Source organism: Herpailurus yagouaroundi, unplaced genomic scaffold (genome assembly GCF_014898765.1).
Source record: "Herpailurus yagouaroundi ecotype Mexico unplaced genomic scaffold, PumYag 196, whole genome shotgun sequence".
NCBI lineage: Eukaryota > Metazoa > Chordata > Mammalia > Carnivora > Felidae > Herpailurus > Herpailurus yagouaroundi.
The window spans coordinates 33,056,312-33,077,307 of NW_024412427.1; the positions used below are offsets into that span (position 1 = coordinate 33,056,312).

Genomic DNA, 20,996 nt, shown 5'->3' on the forward strand with positions numbered 1-20,996 from the left:
TTTTCTGGTTCCATACAAATTTTAGGATTATTTCTTCTAGCTCTGTGAAGAATGCTGGTGTTACTTTCATAGGGATTGCATTGAACATGTAGATTGCTTTGGGTAGTATCGACATTTTAACAATATTTGTACCTCCAATTGATGAGCATGGAATATTTTTCCTTTATTGTGTGTCTTCTTCAATTTCTTTCATAAGCTTTCTATAGTTTTCAGTGTATAGATTTTTCACCTCTTTGGTTGGGTTTATTTTTATGGTTTTTGGTGCAATTGTAAATGGGATTGATTCCTTGGTTTCTCTTTCTGCCGCTTAATTATTGGTGTATAGAAATGCAACCGATTTCTCTGCATTGATTTTATATCTTGCAGTATTGGTGAATTCATAAATCAGTTCTAGCAGTTTTTTGGTGGAATCTTTTGGATCTTCCACATAGAGTATCATGTCGTCTGTGAAGAGTGAACTTTTGACTCCCTCCTTGCCGATTTGGATGCCTTTTATTTCTTTGTGTTGTCTGATTGCTGAGGCTAAGACTTCCAATACTATGTTGAATAACAGTGGTGAGAGTGGACATCCCTGTCATGTTCCTGAACTTAGGGTGAAAGCTCTCAGTTTTTCTTCATTAAGGATGATAATAACGGTGGGTCTTTTGTATATGGCTTTTATGATTATGAGGTATGATCCTTCTATGCCTACTTTCTTGAGGGTTTTTATCAAGAAAGGATGCTGTATTTTGTCAGATGCTTTCTCTGCATCTATTGAGAAGATCACGTGGTTCTTGTTCTTTCTTTTATTGATGTATGATGTATCACATTGATTGAATCAGCCCTATATCCCAGGTATAAATCCCACTTGGTTGTGAAGGATAATTCTTTTAATGTATTGTTGGATCCAGTTGGCTAGTATCTTGTTGAGAATTTTTGCATCCATGTTCGTTAGGGAAATTGCTCTGTAGTTCTCCTTTTTATGGGGTCTTTGGTTTTAGAACTGTCTTTTAGGAGTGTTATGCTTTAAGGTCTTACCTTCAAGTCTGCAATTCATTTGAGTTTATTTGTGTGTATGGTGCAAGAAAATGGTCACTCTTTTGCATGTAGCTTTACAGTTTTCCCCACACCATCTGTTGAAGAGACTCTTCTTTTCCATTGTATATTCTTGCCTCCTGTGTCATAAATTAATTGACCGTATACGTGTGGGGGTTTTCTGGGCTCTCTGTTTTATTCTGTTGGTCTATATGTCTGTTTTCATGTCAGTACCATACTGTTTTGATTACGGTAGCTTTGTAGTATAGTTTGAAATCAGGGCATGTGATACCACTGGCTTTGTTCTTTCTCAGGATTGCTTTGGCTATTTGGGTTTTTTGTGGTTCCATGCAAATTGTAGGATTCCTTGTTAACTAGTTTGTGAAAAATGCCAGTGATATTTTGATAAGGGATTGCATTAAATCTGTAGATTGGTTAGGATAGTATGGGCATTTTAACAGTATTCTCCCAATCCATAAGTATGGATTATCTTTTCCATTTATTTGTGTCTATTTCTGTTTTTTTGGTAATAGCCATCCTAGTGGTTATGAAGTGGGATCTTACTATATTTTTTATTTGCATTTCCCTAATGATTAGTCATATTGAGCATCTTTTCTTGTGCTTAGCTACATCTTTGGAGAAATGTCTATTGAAGTTTTTTGCTCATGTTTGAATTGTGCTTTTGTTGTATTGTAGGAGTACTTTTATATTTTGGACATAGTCTCATATAAGATTTTGCATTTATTTTCTTCCATTTTGTGACTGTCTTTTTACTTTGTTTGATAGTGTCCTTTGATGCACAAAAGCTTTAAATTTTGATGAAGTCCAATTTTTGTTGGACTGTTTTGTCATTGCCTGTGCTTTTGTTGTCATATCCAAGAAATCATTGCTGTATCCAGTATCATGAAGCTTCCTCCTTGTTTTCTTTTGAGAGTTTTATAGTGTTAGGTCTTAACATTTAGGTTTGATCCATTTTGAGGCAATTTTTGTATACGGTGTAAAGTTAGGGTCCAATTTCATTCTTCTGCTGTATATATCCATTTCCCAGCACCATTTATTGAAAAGACTGCTCTTTTCCCATCAAATGGTCCTGGCACCCTTATTGATGATCATTTGACCATGTATCCGAGTGCCTGTTGATAGGCTCTCTGTTTCGCTGCCTGTTATTCCTAATCTTATGCCAGTACCAAACTGTTTTAATTCCTGTAGCTTTAGAAAGTTTTGGAATCAAGTGGTGGGAGTCCTTCAACTTTATTTTTTTCAAGGTTGTTTTGGGTATTTGGGGTCCCTTGAGATTCTAAATGAATTTTAGGGTGGGTTGAAATTCAGGCCTTTAATATTTTTATATTTTGTGTAAGTATTTTCATTTATTAGACTGTAGCAAGAACACAACATATTTTAAGGTAAAATTTAGTAGGGGTGCCTGGGTGGCTCAGTCGGTTGAGCGTCCTGCTTTGGCTCAGGTCATGATCTCACCGTTCACGAGTTTGAGCCCCACATCGGGCTCTATGCTGACAGCTCAGAGCCTGGAGTCTGCTTCGGATTCTGTGTTCCCCTCTTCTGTCTCCACCCCACCCCTGCTTGTGCTGTATCTCTCTCTGTCTTTCAAAAATGAATAAACATAAAAAAAAAATTTTTTTAAGGTAAAATTTAGTACTATTACAGTTTTTCTCATATGTCTTTAAAATTTATCGAAAGTAATGGTAACATTTAAGTTCTTGCCTAACTTGAGTGCATCTTAAAATGATAGAAGATAAAATATATCTGGGTACATTTTCAACATTTATTGAACGTGCATTGTTGTTCTTTTATAGTATTCATGTAATATTCCAGCACCTGTGTGGCTCAGTCAGTTAAGTATCTGACTCTTGATTTTGGCTCAGGTCATGATCTCATGGTTCTTGAAATCAAGCCCTGCTTCAGGCTCCGTACTGACAGTGCGGAGCCTGCTTGTGATTCTGTCTCTGCCCCTTCCCTGCTGAGCTCTCTCTCAAAATAAATACACATGCTTTAAAAAAAAAAAAAAAAAAACACATTTGTTGAACATGTGTACTTTCAATGTTGTGTTTTTATATTTAGTTAATTTATATAAGAGAAATATAGCATAGTCATTTCGAATGTTGTGTATTTTATATATGAACAGAGAATTTAAGTATTTTGATCAAAGTCACAGAGCAATAGAACTAAGATCTGAACACAGAGAGTATGAGCACTATGTTTACCTAAGTTTTACTGCTACTTAGGTTACCTGTAAATAAGCACTCTGGAAAATTTTAGGTTGTAATGTCATTTTTACTATCAGCTCACTCAGGCACTAACTTTGTCACATCTGGGTATAATGCATTTCTTCCCACCCTGGCCATTAGGGCTGATTTTTTGCTTAATAACCTTATTGTTGTCATTAGCTGCTGACCAGTTGGAGTTGGCTTTTGGAGTTGATGGAATGTCTGCTTGATAATTTGGGTTTTAAGTGTATGACTAAACAAAACTTGAAAAGCTCCCTACATTTTTTTTCTGTGTAGATGTTTACCAGTAAATGAAATAGCCTAACTCAGATGATAGATGTTAATATTGAAATCACTTTTCACACTAGAAGTTAGTTTCTTTTTAACTTTAAAAAAATACATGTTTCCCTACTAGGTAATGAAATTGAACTTGTTTCTAAACTTTGAAAATATGGTAGCTAAGTAATTAATGACAACTTGGGGAGCCTTTCATTTCTCATTCTAAAGGGAACAATCACAAGTAGAGCAGTTTTGACTGTCAGTAGTTTCAAAATTATTTAGCTCTATTTAGCATTACTCTTTGCCATTTGTTTTAAATTTTTTAGCCAAAAGACTATTTATATTGTATACAGTACAACACACACATTTGGTTGAATAACTTCATATATTTTTCTAGTAATAGACATTGTACTACTGGTGTGCTTCTTTGAAAATTATGAATTTAGATTGAAATAAAACAATTACCTTAATTCTGGCACATTCCAGAGAACAGTTTTCAGCCTGAATACTCCCCACAGTTATTTAAGCAAGTCTCTAAAAACTTCTTGCATATAAATTAGTTATTAGGTTTTAAAATGTAAACAAAATACTGTGAAGTTTTAGAGCTGGAAGACATTCCATGTATTTATTCTAGTTGAGTATTTTAGTTGAAAACCAAGTCAGAAAGATGAAAGGACAAACTCAAGCCCTTGGCAGATTAACTGGCTTGCCCAAGGGCATCCTCGTAAGTCAGGCAAGACAAAGACTCGTGTCCAGGTGGCTACTTGTTCAATTAATTTAAAATTTTTATCATCATAGACTTAAGATTCTGCAAACATGGCTCTTAACTATGGAAAATATATAGAACTTTTGTCTTCTCTCACCACATGGGAAGTATTTGCATCTGAGATTTGACCAAATAGAGTTCAGTTTCGAAGTGTTTTTACATCAGCAAGGATATTCTACTAGAAATGTTTATTTGGACCAATGATAAATGGAATTTGGATGATCCTAATAGCTGGGTGGTTGGTGTGCATTTTTTCCCCCAGGTGTTGCTCTGTTGCCTTTTGTGGATGAGCGAAGGCTGCGAGCTGCTCTAGAAGAGGTGTACCCAGACCTCACTCCAGAAGAGAGTAAGAATTGTACTTTCACTTGATCTCAACATTGAGTCTATATCATACAGACTTTACATTTCCCTATGAAATTAGACTCTTCTTCCACTTGTCAAATTTCACATAAAGGCCTAAACCTTTGATGTTTTCTTTATAAGAAAGGTCAGCTTCTTAGAATTTATTATCCATAAATTGAATAGTAATTATAATTTTTTTAACTCACAAGTGTTTGTTAGATTTATTAAAAAGCAGCACTTCAAGAATATCCTTTGACTTTTTGGTTCTTGTATGATACGTACACACAAAAGTATTTTTCCATACTGGGTTGTATTAGTTTCCTCCATCCTCCTTCCCTTCATCTCCCCTCAATAACAGTTTGCTTGAAAAGTTAGATTCAAACACAGGCATTTTCTCTCAGATTGCTAACCTAAAATGTTATTTTATTACAAACAGTGGCATTTTGTCATTAATACTGGTAGTTAAAAGTATTGGGAAATTGGGAAGCTAGATTCTATTGGGAAATTTATTTAACACCAGTATGATAAACCTATAGAAATAATTTCTGTGTCAGCCATCCTTAGAATAGTCTTTGTTATCAGATGGTATAATTTGTTTGGGTTTCCTCATGAAATGGTTTTATATTTCTTAAAGAAAGCAAATGAGTTCTGTACAGATAACTTTGTCCCTTATCTTACAATACTGTATTCAGATATCTTTTAGTGATAATTTTTTCCGATAGTCATTGATCTTTGAAACCTTATTGTCAAAAATTATTTTTCTTTTATAGAGGCTTCACACATTTTGGCCTATAACTTTTACATTATTTTTTGTAAACTTTATACTTAAGTTTTAAAAATTTAGGTGATTTCTTGGGGTACCTGAAAGGCCCAGTCGGTTAAGCATCTGACTCTTGATCTCAGCTCAGGTCTTGATCCCACGGTTTGTGAGATCGAGCTCTTTGTCAGCCTTTGCACTGACAGCAGCCTGCTTGGGATTCTCTCTCAAAATAAATAAACTTTAAAAAATAAAATAAAATTTAGATGTTTCATTTTCTCATAAAAGTTGTGCTTGCAGATGTAATTGTTTGATCTTTATTCTTTCCTTACTTTCCTCCCAGCTAAAAGAAACAGTCTTGGAGGCGATGTCTTATTTGTGGGGAAACATCACCCACTTCACGACTTCATTTTGGAGCTCTATCAGACAGGTTCCACAGAGGTATGGTCTCTTTTTCCATCATGAGGTGTTTTTAGACAGTGTAATTATTTGATTAATCAGAAATGCATTTTTTAAATTTTGATAAAACAGAAACAAGTGTACCATTTTGACTTTTTAAAAACCCTTAAAAAGTGTGTGATTTTTTGGCATTAAGTCTGTGTACAGTGTTGTGCAGCCATCACCACTGTCCAGTTCCAGAACTGGGTATCCATTAAACAGTATTAAATGATACATCTCCATTCTCCTCTCCTCTTACTTTTGGTAACTTCTATTCTACTTTCTGTCTAAGAATTCACCTGTTCTTGGTAACTCACATAAATGGAATCATGCAGTATTTGTCCTCTTGTGTCTGACTTACTTTACTTAGCTTAATGTTTTCAGGGTTCATCCATGTTGTAGCAGGTGTCAGAATTTCATTCCTTTAATGGCCATTATGTGTATATACCACATTTTGTTTATCCATTCATCTGTTGATGGGAACTTGGGTTGTTTCCTCCTCCTGGCTTTTAAGAATAGTGCTTCTATGGGCATTGGTGTACAAGTAGACGTGTGAGTCCCTGCTTTCCATTCTTCTGGATATATGATCAAGAATGCATTTTTCCACAGCCAGTGGATGTACCTCCTGAACTATGTCATGGGATGCAAGGAAAATTTTCTTTGGATGAAGAAGCCGTTCTTCCAGATCAGTAAGCATTCATTTGTGTAAATTGGTACAACTGGGAAGAAGTTTAGTTAGCATTTTGTCTTTGTTGCCTACATGTTTTATTTTCTAGTAATAGTGAGAAAACAAAGCAACAGAAAACCTGCTGCACTATGAAAAGACTTGGGGTGAGAGCCCAGCTCTTCAACCCAGTGGCTGTGTCACTGTGTATAGGGAGCCCTGGGTGTTCCTGGAGCCCTGGGGGTTCCTAAAGCCCTTTCAGGAGATCCATGAGGTCAAAATTATTTTCATGATAATACTAAGATGCTGTGATATATTTGCTTTTCTCACTCTCTTTCTCTCTTGAGTGTACAATGGAGTTTTCCAGAAACTGAATGTAGTGTGATAGATATCTTAGGAGATTAAATCAGAAGCAGATAAGAGAATCCAGCTATTAAGATAGATATTAAACCAGATATTAAAGAAATTTTCAGAAATGTAAGACAATGAGACTTCTCATTATTTTTTTTTCATTTTGTAAAATATAGTTTTTCATTAAAAATGTTATTTATGTTATAGGTTTATTGTTATCTTTAAATTAGTATTTTAGAAATTTTGTAGTTTTAATTTTTAAAAGGTATATATTGATAGACATAACCAATGTAAGCAAAAGCTTTTTGAGGTCCTTGATTTTTAGAAATGTTTTAAAGGGGTTCTGACATCAGAGTTTGGGAATTCTTGGTCACAGAGTATGTGTATCTTCTTTTCTACATAATATTGGATGGTTTTCCAAAGTGATTACACTATTTTATAATCTCAGTGGCAGTTTGTGAGAGGTGTTGCTCTGCATTCCTGCAAATCTTTGGAATTGTCATCACCTTAATTTTTGTCAATTTAGTGGATGCCTGTTGGCTTACAGTTGCCTTTCTCTGATTACTAATGAAATCAAATGCCATGTGGTATATTTATTAACCAGTTGGTTTTCCTCATTTAAAAAGTGCCTGTTCTATTCTTCTGTTTGGTTATTTGTTCCCCTGACGCCCCTTTTTTGATTTGTTTGTATCCTTTACAAATTCTGATAGGAGCCTTTTGCAGAAAATAGTTCTCTGTTAAGGAGATTACAAACAAGGAAGACAGGGTCCTTTTGAAAGCTATAATTGGTTATGTTGTTTTTGTTGGTACATTTTAATGAGTTCTCTTTCCTAAAGTAATATCTTACTTCCACGTATCCAGAAGGCTACAACTTAACTGTCTTCCTTGTCTTTAGAATAGTATGTTCTCCTGTCCCCATGTTACGAGATCTGGCACAGAACACTGCAATCAGGTAAGTCTTCCAAAATTCACGTCATTTGACCAAAACACAGCTCTGTAACTTGCAAATAAGTCTAAAAAGACCTCTGAATCACAAGGAAATGGCAGCTATTAATCTACCAATGCTTTGAGATTCGAAAGTCCCTGTGTTGCAAACCTTGGAACAGAGCCTCTTGACTTTAAATTATGTATATTGTTAAAGTTACTGATTGAACAAGCTTGCTTCTCGGCTTTCTGGTTTCCCTTGACAACCTCTAATTCTTCCCGGATTAGTAAGTGGGAGGTAGAAAGTAGGAGTTTCTAGGAGTAGTTGTATGTAGGAGCAAACAGACCTCTACACTCCAGAGGCCCACACAGCTTCACTGTGTTACAACAGATTATTTTAATTGTATTTACAGTTGTGGCTCTGCAGAGTTTAAAAACAAAACTATTACATCCTTTACTTTGGTTGAGATAGAATGATTTTATGGAAATTTTTACCAACAATTAATATACAAACTTAAAGGGCTAATTTCTGCTACCTGGAAAACTTACTTATATTTCATTTCTTGCATGATGACAGCATTTTCTGTGTGTAAAATATAATATGATTGTTTAGAATTAAAAACCAACAAATTACTATTTGCTTAATTAGTGTATGTAATTACTAATCTTGACAACAGGGTTTTTGTTACTATCATTTTCTGCAGTCTTCAGGCAAGACTAAGGCAAACACATCTTAGTGATTCGAGGATTTTGTAAAAGGCTGTGTGGGAAGACTATTTCCCACTCATACTATTTCTCTGATTCTTGGGAAACATTTTAGATTTATCATTATAAAGTGAAAGCATGTTCATTTTCCTATCCTTAATGGATTTAGGTAGCACCTGCAATTTTAGGAGGTATATATGTATGTATTTATTGTGGTGATAGACTGAATGTGATGTTTTCTTTTTCTTTTTTCTTTTTTATAATATAATTTGTTATCAAATCGGTTTCCATACAATGCCCAGTGCTCATCCCAACAAGTGAGAAGGAGTTTTATTTAAAAAAAAAACTGTCATGAATTTGGAAAATCTTTCTAGATTAGTTGCTTTTATTTATCTTTACGCACATGTTTTGTTTATCTTTACACATAATTTGTTTTAGCTCTTTGTCTTTGAGCTCTTCTGTTATGGGTGGAGTTAGAATTGTGAGCCAAGCTCTTGAGCCCTTCACACGAATAGTCTGGTTTGGGCAGATCCATTGAGGATGCTCTGTGTTCACCCTTGGGGTCTCTGCCTTGCAGTGGTGCTTCAGGTCATTTAATCCCACTGGATCCGTCTTCAGATTGTCACATGTTTGCTTGTGCTCCTCCGTTTTTCTGCATGTTTTCAAGAGCCTTTCTGCCCAGCCCTCTAAAAGTAGTTAACTTTACGTACCTTTCTAATTAGGATAGAGAAACTTGTCCAAGGGAAGAATTACAAAATTAACAAATCCTTTAGCTTCTGTTTGTATGGTGTTGTTAGTGTTGGTTGGTTATGAGCCTGAGGGGCCTTTGGTATTATTTGGTATCCATTATGTTCACAAGATTATCTGATGTATAAGATAAATCCCTACGTGTGTATTCAGGTACATGTTGAAAAAAGCTTCATAATAAAATTGATTTGAGTTAATTTCCTAGAGATTTGTGAAAGACCACATTAATTTTTACCTTATGAGGTAATTTTCATTGTTTCCCCTGAGGGGTAATGAGGTTGATCCAGTTTACTGCATATTTTTGTGTGTGTGTTTGTTTGGGGGCTTGTTGTTCATCCCAGTGTTGTGTTTGCTCTATAAGGGAAAATCTATGAATGCAGCCTCCGGTGCCAATTGCAGTTATTTCTCTCTGTTTTGACTCCTGGCATCTTTTCCCTTCTCTGTTTGGGTGCATCTGGTATTCCATTCCACATCAGAGAAACCATTGAGTGTAGGTGGGTTCTTCCCATCGCATTGGTCTTACTTGTAGTAGGAAAGTGTATGAGTAGGAAAGTGTAGTAGGAAAGTGTATGAGAGAGGTTGTTGAAGTGTTTAAGTTCCTAGAAGGACCCTTCGAAAATAGAGGCGGCTGTGACCTAGGAAATCTTTTATTCTTTTCTAATTCTGATCCCATAAATCAGTCAGTATATTAGTAGCTTAACTTTGAATAGAACTGAGCTATCCCCTTTAATTTTCCTCATCCTGCATTTCACCATTGTAATTTGCTTAGCTGTAATATCTTTAGAATATTGTTTGTTAACTTTAAATATATAAAACCTCATAAGTATATACAACCTCATATGATTTTAAAATTAAAGTGAAGTTCTCTTCCACTGCAGCAGCACAATTTTCTTTTCTTCTGGAGTAGACACACACACACACACACACACACACACACACACACACACACCTACCTTTGTTTTACCTCGCATTCAGTGTTCCATACTTCTTTGTCCAGTGCCTGTCACTTGTTCTCCTGGCTGATCTCTCTTTTCTGTCTCTGAGCAGTTGCCCAGACTCAGGAGCCTCTAGTTCTATATTACATTCCATGTGCTTAGCCTCTCATTCTACAATAATCCCTGTACCTATACCACTGTTCTGGAATTTTTTTCCCCTGTTATTTTTTATCCCTGGCTCTTCCCAGTGGGCCTATTTTGTAGGTTTTTATTTTTTCCTTTATTTTATAGTTTCTTCTCCTGAATTACTATAGTGACTTCCCAGCTGATTTATTTGATTCCACCTTCCCACTGACTCTGTTGGCATATGCTATAAGTCTTCTCTCTCTTAAAAGCACTACCAGTCCTCAGAAATCTTTGCTCTAGAGTGCCAGTGGAATTAAACTTTGCTTTGTCAAGGTCTGTCACAGTTTGGCAGAGCCATCGCTCTGTGCTTAAATCCACACAGTTGCTCACAGACACCTCCCTCCTCCTTGTAACCATGCTCTTCCCATCACTATCACACTAACCTCTGTATCTTCCTCTCATTGTTTGGAATGCCCGTTCCTTTATAGCCTATCCTTCATAGCTTTTCTTCTGTTCTACAAGGTGATCTATAGTTTATATAATCTTCTTGTGTGTTATTTTCATCAGCAGCATTTAGTTTTCTTTTTTTCTCATAGCACCTAGCATAGTTCTGAACCTGTGTAAAAGCCCAGTTGTTCATAGTGTTCATAGTGTCAAAGCCCAGTGTTTTACAGAGCCTTCCAGGAGCCCTTATTTCTTCAGAGAAGTGTTTCTCAAACTTTCTGTAGTCACCTTTGGATGAATCAGGCAAGGGATAGAGTGTTTTATCTCTTCAAGGAGGTTTTTTTAAAAATGTGAGTTTTTTAATGTAACTGTTACTGCAGTGTCTATAATGCTTATGGCTGGCAAGCAGGTGATTTGAAATCAGAAGCCTAGAGGAAGAGGAGTATATACAGTTAGTCACAGACTTGATGGTGAAAACTCTTGGAAGGGTTTATCTTCCACTACCTGGTTAGCTACTTCTGACAGAATGTCAGAAAAGACATCTTAAGTCCTATAAACTCTTTAAGTGCTTTAAAATGTCAAGTATATGAATCATGAAGTTTTCCCTACAAGAACAGTTTGCATTGGTATGCTGATTTAGCATTAATTACAGAAGGTATCAGGGAAAGGTGGGGTACAAATGGGGAGTGCAGGCAGTAACTTGATATTTAGAGTTTTCTGCTATCTTTGTGAAGTGTACTAGCACTCTCAAACAGTAATAGTACTTAAAATAGCATTTCTAAGGGTAATTCTTAAAGTGAATTGAGTTGGAAAGGGGTGTTGTACATTCCTTTCCTTTCCTGTTGAGACTTTGCTGTAGTATTTTCTTCTAATAGTGTCTAAAGTGCTACTTGTGATACAGATGAAAGCACTGCTCAGTTTTGTTATTTTCAACCATGCTTAAGTTTACCATTTTTATATTTTTGTCCTTAGTGTGTTTCTGATAACAGTTAGGTGATTATATGAAATAATAGGGAAGTTCCCTACCAAGGGAAGGGTCCATCATACTTCTCCTGGGGCAGGGCTTCTCAGTGGGTAGAAGTTTGTGCTAGATGAGTCAGCACGGTGCCACCTAGAAGTGGTGAAAAATAGTCCTGTTTACGGAATTAGATGAAGCTGGATGAAGCTGTGTACGTCTAAACACAGTTATCTTACCTTAGCTGGGCAGTCTGTTGAATGTATAAGCTGTTCTGTTAACTCATTTCCTCCCTGAAGCTGCTTCTGTCTTATCTCCCTGATACTGCTTTCCTTCCCCTGGTGCTCTCTACAGTTAAGCTCTTTTGTTTCTGGTGGTAGAAATTTGTCAGAGTAATCTGCATTTTTTCTTTATTATTTCTATTATTTTTACTTATATATTTTATTATAATAAAATAATTTCTATTATTTTAGTTTCTCTGTCTATAAGAATTTTAATTACTTACATAAATAAACCTGAAAAAAATGAAGGAACTTTAAAAGCTTGGATCTCAGTACAGTTCCCCTTTGGGACTTTGCCTAATGAGTTCCTGCCTCTTTACGTGTTTCTCTTTTTGGAGATGTTTGTTTAAGTTGAGGCTGATGTTATCACATTGGAAAAATACAGTTGAGTTGTGCTTTAGCTTCTTTTGTTCTTTAATTTCTAAAAATGTAATAGTTCTTAGTATATATTTTTGGGAACAAATTACTAAAAAATATCTCAACCAGTGAAAGCTTAATTCATTTAGGAGAGAGTAAGTCTTCAAATTGTACTCAAAGGTCCACGGGAAAAGAATGCTTTAATCTTTGAGGTCAAAAATAGTATCCCTTGTCCCTTCAATAGGGACCTCCAAACTTATTTTTAGATGCGCCCTTTCTGTCTCCTAATGGTTTGTTCCCTCCCTATTAAGTATATAGATCACTTTGTGGAGTTTGGCTCTGAGAGGAAGTAGGGGAGATGTTGGAGATTTTTTTCCTATTACCTTGGAAATGTTTTCCCTTTTAGAGCATGAGCATGAAGGATGGAATTTTTTTTTAATGTTGATTTATTTATTTTGAGAGAGGGTGCAAGCAAGGAAGGGGCAGACACAGAGGGAGAGAGAGAATCACAAGCAAGCTCTGCACTGTCAGCACAGAGCCCAGTGACAGGCTCAAACTCATGAACCTCGAGATCATGACCTGAGCTGAAATTAAGAGTCAGGTGCTTAACTGACTGAGTCACCCAGGTACCCCAAGGATGGGATTTTTAAAGCAGTTTTATTGAGGAACAGTTGACATATAGTAAACTGCATCTTTCATAAATAAATGGATTTGTTTTCTCAAACACTGATTTCAGCTGTCTTACTAAATCTCTGATTGTAACCATTGTCCTTCAGGAGAGATTATCCCTGTGACCCTGGGGTTATCTCCTTACCTTTGCTGTTTCCTTCACTTAGCTTCCAGTCTTTCTGCACATGACTTGCAGATCTTCATCTCAAGCCCTCACCTCAATGTGTTTCCACTTGCCATTTCTTTTGTCTGCCCAGCATTCTCATCTCAAGCACACATTGAAGGCCCTTGCCTAGACTATGTTGAAGACCTTCTTTTGGTTCTCTCCCTCTGCTCTCTGACACACTGTTGCCAGGAGGTTCTGTTTGAATTGCCTCCTTGATTATATTTACTCCCTCACTGCCTGAAGCAGCTTCATGTTGTGTTCAGGACAGCCTCCTGAGGACATTAACCCAGTTCAGGCAGCCTGTCTTTCTGCCCACTTCTGTTCACAAACTTTTTTGCTCCAGTCTAGCTCTTTCCAACTGAGATTCCACCTGGGAGTTAAGGCTTGAGAACTTAAAGCATTCATTGCGTGTAACAAACAAGTTGGTTTGTGTCGTCCTGCTCCTTTAGAATGGAACTAGTTATGAATCTTTCTTGGGAGAATTGAGGATGTAATCACTCAGATCACTTTCATACAGCTGCTGTTCCAATTCAGCTGAGCTATTCCTTGGTCCTGGGACCCCTTTCCACATCTTGGTTACATTTATTTCCTCTCTCATTTGGTAACCAGTCCTGTCCCACCTTATACCAAGGCCTCTTGGATGATGTTTTCCTTGGTCCCCTGTGAAAGAATGCTCTTCCCTCTTCTCCATACACACATGCTTTGATCCCACACAAAGACATGTATGGAAGGCATGTGTATACAGATACTTTGACTCAGCATCTTTTCTGCACCTGTTGTTGCCTTTTCCACTTTTATTCCTTATGAAAATATTATTAAACATTTCTTATTTCCTTTAACAGAAGGGGAAGCAGGGTTGCTCCCTGGCCGCCATTTGTGCCCCCACACTACTCTGAGACCACGTGTGCTGTGGGAACTCTTAAAGCTTATTTCATAAACTGCCGAAAAGCCCTGCTGACACAAAGATACCTGCTTTGAGACACTTTAGTTGCAGGTGTTGCTTTATTACCGATTTTCTGTCTTTACTTTGTACCTAGAAGGCCCTAATGAACTCCTGTACTTAACTATCATTTTCTCTGCCACCCTCTTAAACCTGTAACACTGCCCTAAGCCACCTTGCCCAGTAGAGAACATTTGAGATAAAGGTGGTTGCCAGTGAAGAGTGAGTTGTAAGAGGAATGGATTGAGTAAATGAAGTATTGTTCAGCTGCTCTTGAACTCCGCATTTTTATTATAAATGAAGTTATTTTTCTGTACTTAAAATATACAGTTAAATCCCAGTGCAACGAAAATAGACCCTAATAATATAAAGTGGCAGTATTTGAAGAAAAAAAAAGTTAGCTGTCTCAAATGTCAACCAGTTCAATAAAACCTTTTTGAATAAAACCTTTTTCAACTGATTGCAGTCATGGAGGAATTTTGGAAATACTAAAAAAACACAGAGAAGGAAAGGCGATGATAATACAGTGAACATCACTGATAACTTTTTGGTGAATATATGTCTAGTCTGTTGTATATGTATTTTCCCCATGTCAGTGGGTGTTCTCGTACTAAATTTTTTGTAATGTCAATTGAGGATTCCGTTTTTAGGGAGAACCTTAGTTTCTTTAACCACTCCACTATTACTCATACATTTCGGTTGTAGTTTTTCAACATGAATACTAATGTTGTGAATATCCTTAGGTATAAACCTTGTATGTGTCCAGAGTCTTAACTGCTGTGTCAAAAGGAAAACTTGTGTACTTACCAGGCTTTGGGGCACACTCACCCCACCAGAAAGGAAGCTTGATTAAGCTTATATTCACAGTCCAAGAGTACAGACTTATAAAATAAGTCACTCTGTAGTTTTCAAAGTGTGACCATTCCTGAAGGAAGAGAAACATCCTAATAGAGCATGATACAGGGTTTCAACTGGGAAATTTAATGTTTTTTTCTCCGTAGATTATTTGTGTTCACTTTCTGAGTTTGCAAGTGTTTCTGGTGGCATTTGCATCTTATTTTTGTGACAAGAGCTAATCTTCCCTAAGATGCTAGAGGGAAAGTCTTCATCCTACACTAAACAGAATGAAAGGCGTTTTTTGAAATTTTTTGTTGTTGCAAACCTCTTCCATCTATCTCCAGTATCCTGTTGGTATTTCTCGAGAGTTGAGGCAGGGTCTGTCCTTTGTCTGTGGTCACCCACAGTTAGTGAGAGCATGGCTCTTCCCACACAGAAAATTACATGAAGGCTGTGTACTAGCGATTAGTTTGGGGAAGGAGATATTCAGCCATTTGATGAAACTATCAGTTAAAAGAATTTTTGGAGAAGACTTTGGAATTTTAATTACTCTTTTTTTTAAACATGAAAAGTACCTCAGTTTAAAATAGTTAAGCCAAGGTAATATTAAAATCACTAAATTGTGTTTTGCTCTCTTCTAGTATTAATTTTAAAGACCCACAGTTTGCTGAAGACTACATTTTTAAAGCTGTAATGCTTCCAGGAGCAAGGTAACAGCGATGTGGCCATTAAATATAAACTATCTAGTTTTATTTTGTATGAACAATGTTTATCCCAGTACTGAATATTGTATTTTCAAATGGTCAGAAAACCAGCACCAGTACTGAAACCAAGTGACTGGGAAAAGTCCAGCAATGGACGGCAGTGGAAGCCCCAGCTTGGCTTCAGTCGGGACCGGCGGCCTGTCCATCTAGATCAGGCTGCATTCAGAACTTTGGGGTGAGTGGTAGGTTGCTATCCTTTGTATATTTTGCTTTTTTGGAATCATTCACAGGCATTAGGTCAGTGTTTATGTCATAAATACTTAAGCCTAGTTGGCAAATATTTTAATGACTTTGATGCTTTTATGCTTTTCTTCATTTTTTAAAATTCACTTCCGTTTCTTTGGTATATGTATTATGCTTTATGTATTGCTTGAGAATTCTGTTATTTTCCCTTAAGAGGTTTTGCTGTCTTTCTGACAGTTATTTCAAAGGAATAAAACATTTTCTTTACCCTCAAGAAAGTTTTAGCTGAATTAATATGTGGCAGAATCTGTTTAAAGTGTTACTCAATATATTACCATATATGTAATACGTAATAGATAACAAGTATGTAGTATGATACATGATCAATACAATAACTCTTAACTTTGATCCAAATTCCTACTCCTTGGAATTTGTCCTGAGAAAATAATTTTAGAGGAGTATAAAGTTATATGCCCAAATCTCTAATGAATTGTTATCAATAATAGTAATACTCAATGAGAGGAATGGTTTAGTAAACTAGAAGATGTCACCATGGTATTCTGTAGGTGTACATATTATAATTTTGCAGACTATGACAACTATAGGGTAATGTTTGATATAGTCGAAAATAGCAAGATACAGAGCAGCAATGTATACAGTGATAGCAACAGCATGGGTCCTTAAGGACAAAACTGAAATATGATACAAAAAAGAAAAGTAGACTAACTTTTTGCATGAAGTAATTAATATATTAATTTAGTAATTAGTAATTAAGTAATTAATAAATACCTAAATAATTACCAATTCAGAATCTTGGTGTGGCAAATGAACATATTCTGTCACCATTACTATCCGTGGTACTGTTTTGAACTTTGTTAATTATAAATCTTTTAAGGTTGTGTTCTCTTAATCACATCTAGTAGTAAAGAGACCACTACTAGCATTTACTTAATTTGTGTCAGCTATGATGTGGTGGCTAGATCTATAATTTGTTTTCTGGTTGGTGGGGTCCTTTTACAGCCATGTTATGCCAAGGGGCTCAGGGGCTGGCGTTTACGGCAATGCTGCACCACCACCTGCGACCTATCAGGGAAACTTATACAGGCCACTGTTAAGAGGACAAGCCCAGATTCCAAAACTCATGTCAAGTAAGTTTTTATTAGTTGATTATTTTACATGCTAAGTTAAATATTACAACAAAGGTAAACCAACCTAATCTCATTGCTAAAAAGATTTATCAGGGCAGAGATAGTGGACTGTAAGAGAATGCTTCATGTAAATTTTGAAGATACTTTTATCTTGGCTGTGTATAGCTAATTGAATGGACTGTATATAGCTATGGCTGTGTATAGCTAATGAACTGGATTTCTTATTTTCATCTGTAACTCTACTAGAGTGAACGTATGCAGAAAGAAATATGTGGAGAGATTGGCTACTTACTTCATTAATACAAGTATTGGGGCAGTTAAATCAGATGCTAGATATGGAATTGCAACCTCTTAATCGATTGAAAGATGACAGTATCCTTTTCTCACGATGCATATTGTATCTCAGGATTCCTTAGGATAAAGCCAGGCATTGCTTTAGGTAGTAATACTCCTTTAACTCTGGTTCTATGAAAATCTTGGCCTTTCCCTAACCCCTGGTAACCAGTTTTGTGCACAGAAGTGGTCCGGAAATGTTACCCATTGAAAATAGTTACATCGCATTTGAATTGCAGTGGACAGAGGGAAGAAAGAGTTAAAGGTTAGACTTTTCATAGATTCTGTATTAATTTTAAACTGTATCCCCATATTGTTATTTTTGAGTTCCATGGTTGTGTTCATTTACCAAGAAAGTAGAAGTCATGTACCAGGTTCTCAAAACCATTTTCTTTGTAAGGTCATTCCTAGTTGTCTGGTTGCTACCCAACCAAACAATGGCAGCATGGCAGCAGGGGGATTTGACTGTAGCAAGATGCTAACATTTGTTAAATCTGAGTGTCATTCATTTAAGTTTCTTTCTGAATGCTTGAAATATTTCATGAAAATTAATTAACAAAAATAGAGGGAGCTGCTGTAAGAAATCTTTTTCAACCGAAGTTGTAGGGGTGCCTGGGTGGTTCATTTGGTTAAGTGGTTGAGCACCCGACTCTTGGTTTCGGCTCAGGTCATGATCTCATGGGTTCAGGAGTTCAAGCCCAGATCAGGGTCTGCGCTGACAGCACGGATGGAGCCTCCTTGGGATTCTGTGTTTCCCTCTTTCTCTGCCACTGTCCCATGTGCGTGCTCTCTCTCTCTCTCTCTCTCTCTCTCTCTCTCTCTCTCTCTCTGTCTCTCGCTCTCTCTCTCTCTCAAAAATAAATAAACATTTAAAAAAATGTTTAAAAAAAGTGGGGGGGCGCACCTGGGTGGCTCAGGTGGTTAAGTGTCCAACTTCTGCTCAGGTTATGATCTCACGGTTCATGAGATAAAACCCTGCGTTGGGCTCTGTGCTGACAGTTCAGAGCCTAAAGTTGCCTTGGATTCTGTGTCTTGCTCTCTCTCTGCTCCTCCCCCGCTCACACTCGGGGTCTCTCTCTCCTTCAAAAATAAACATTAAAAAAAATTTTTTTTAAGTAAAAAAAAATCAATCTTGGAGTTGTCAAAGAAATACCAGATTAATGTGAAGATTGTTGTGAAGTATTTATGATATGTGCCTACCACTGTTTGCATGCTAATTATAAACCCATATTTTAACCTAAAGCCCACCCAGATTTTCCTAATCTAGTATCCAGGAAGAAATGGGTTCTAAAGGTGTCTCTCTCAGAGCCCTCTGTGTTCAGTGTATTCTCTCTGTCTCTCTTTCTCTGTATGCTGTGTGGCTTGACATTGAATGGAGCATTATTAGACTCCATGAAAACCATGGAGTTCAGCGGTTTTATTCTATTTAATGAACACAGAAGGGGTACAGAATATTTTTAATGGGTCTTGTGGGGATCTGCTTGGTGCAGTAATTTGCTTAATTCCTTTCCCCCCAAGATTCAGCAAATAACATTTCTGTATATTTCCATATATATATTATCAAGCCATGCCACATACAACAAGAGTCTCGTCCCTTTGAAAGAGCTATCTATGCCCTGAAATTTTACTAGTAAATGCTGAAAGCACATCCAGCTTATTGGGTTTTTTTTAATGTTTATTTTTGAGAGAGAGAGAGTGCATGTGCATGCTCATTTGGGAGCAGGAGAGGGGCAGAGAGAGGGAAACAAAGTCCAAAGCAGGCTCCACGTTGTCAGTACTAAGCCCAATGCAGGGCTTGATGGGGACTGAACTCACATACCTTGAGATCATGACCTGAGCATAAGTCGGATGCTTAACTGACTCAGCCATCTAGGCACCCCTCCGCAGTTAAAGCCAGCTGTTTATTGACACATTCCTTGCCAGTTCCTTTTATCTAATGGCTCTTCACCATGCACTTCTATCCATAATGGTATCACAGCTTCCAGGTGGGGAAAAAAATTGAGACACAGAATGCTAGAGCCAAGTATAATCTCCGTAGGTTATTTCTCAAGATGATGGTTATGTGGCATTCCTGAGGTTGTTGCGTCTAGTAAACTTTGAGAGATTTGGAAAGAGGTTTGAGTAGCAAAGGTAAAAGCATGTGTTCTCCATTATGCAGCTTCCTTCCATTTCATGTTTCTAAGGCCCAGTCACTGGGCTTGCTGCCACCATAATCACCCAGCTACTTACTTAACACCTTTTAAAGTCTTTTTTTTTTTTTTAACTTGATTTATTTTGAATAGATAAATTACAGTAAAACCTTAGTTTGCAAGTATAATTCATTCCAGAAACATGCTTGTAATCCAAAGCACTTTGTATATCAAAGTGAATTTCGAGAACCATTGGCTCAGTTGTGATCATGTGACATTCAGCATCACGTACTACTCGTATCAACTACTCATTTTATCAAGTTAAAATTTATTGGAAATGTTTGCTTGTCTTGCAGAACAGTTGCAGAACAAGTTACTCGCAATCCAAGGTTTTACTGTATATCAATACCGTGTGACAGGAGTTTGATGTGCTAGTTGTATTTTTTTCAAATATATGTCAAAATAAATACATAACTGTAAAGACAAAAAGCTTGTTCACAGACCCCCAGAAATTGATTGTGTGTATCACTCATGGTATACACTTTGGGAAATGTTGCCTAGATCTTTTAGGGAATCCTAGGCCCACATGAGAATCTGTAAACAAAACATGGATTCCCTTCACAGAAAATCACTCACTCAGTGTGCAGTTTGTATAAATCTGAGTGCTTCATTCTCAGGTCCCCTATCAGTCTGCAGAATTCTTCTCCAACAATAAGAGAAAGAAGGAAGTCAGAAAGTTCTTTTATTTATCAGGGTCACACCAGAGGCAGAGAATTTCATGTCTTTTGGGGCCTGCAAGTTTATAGTTCTTAGTTTGCCTTCTTTAGGAACAGTTACCTCTTACCAGCATCTGTGCATTTTACTTCAAATAGTGGGGTCACCTCTCCCTTTTTACTACTTTGAGTAACTCCTCATTTGCCATTGTTACAGTTCTTATGAGATCTAATTTGTTTATACTTAGAGACTTTAATTAGAATCTATTCCAGTTAGTCTCTATTTTAATTACATCATTAAAAATGGGAAATAAGTTTTATAAAGTAGGGATTGACTTAGAGCAAGACACAGGTGGCCCTCTCTGTGTGGTGACTTGTAACATTGAGCTACCTGAGGATTAGTGCTGGAACTCTATACTTAACATCTTTTCAAAGGGGATGGGAATGGTAGGAATGAAAACGTTTATGGGAAAAAAATCAGGAAGAATACGCTATTTAAATTGAGCCTACAGTGGGGAATTTGGGCTTAGAAATACACAGCAAAAAGTCAGGTGGTATTAAGCTTAGAGTAACTGGTACAAAATTCCAGGAGCATAATGGGGACAGATTACAAGGGTGGAGAGGCTGGTTTTTTCCTCCATATTTGTAGTGGCATTTTAAATGAATTTTAACTGTAGTTCTTGTTAATTAAAATGTGGCAGATAATAAAACAGACTCCCATAATCCCATGATCCTGCAATTTTAAAGCAGTGATTTTTTTCATTATATTCTTCTTATGTGTAATTTTTGAAAATTGGATAATCA

General features: G+C 36.7%; 1 protein-coding gene across 2 annotated transcripts in view; it reads left to right on the forward strand.

Moving 5' to 3' along the window:
- The window catches only part of XRN2 (5'-3' exoribonuclease 2), a 77,395-nt gene that overhangs the window by 41,235 nt on the left and 15,164 nt on the right, over nucleotides 1-20,996 (forward strand). For both annotated transcript variants that reach the window (XM_040447855.1, XM_040447854.1), the window contains 7 exons: nucleotides 4,547-4,630; nucleotides 5,727-5,824; nucleotides 6,431-6,510; nucleotides 7,732-7,788; nucleotides 15,564-15,632; nucleotides 15,730-15,861; nucleotides 16,890-17,017. In XM_040447855.1, the coding sequence (XP_040303789.1) occupies nucleotides 4,547-4,630; nucleotides 5,727-5,824; nucleotides 6,431-6,510; nucleotides 7,732-7,788; nucleotides 15,564-15,632; nucleotides 15,730-15,861; nucleotides 16,890-17,017 (648 nt within the window). The remainder of the gene's footprint in view (nucleotides 1-4,546; nucleotides 4,631-5,726; nucleotides 5,825-6,430; nucleotides 6,511-7,731; nucleotides 7,789-15,563; nucleotides 15,633-15,729; nucleotides 15,862-16,889; nucleotides 17,018-20,996) is intronic.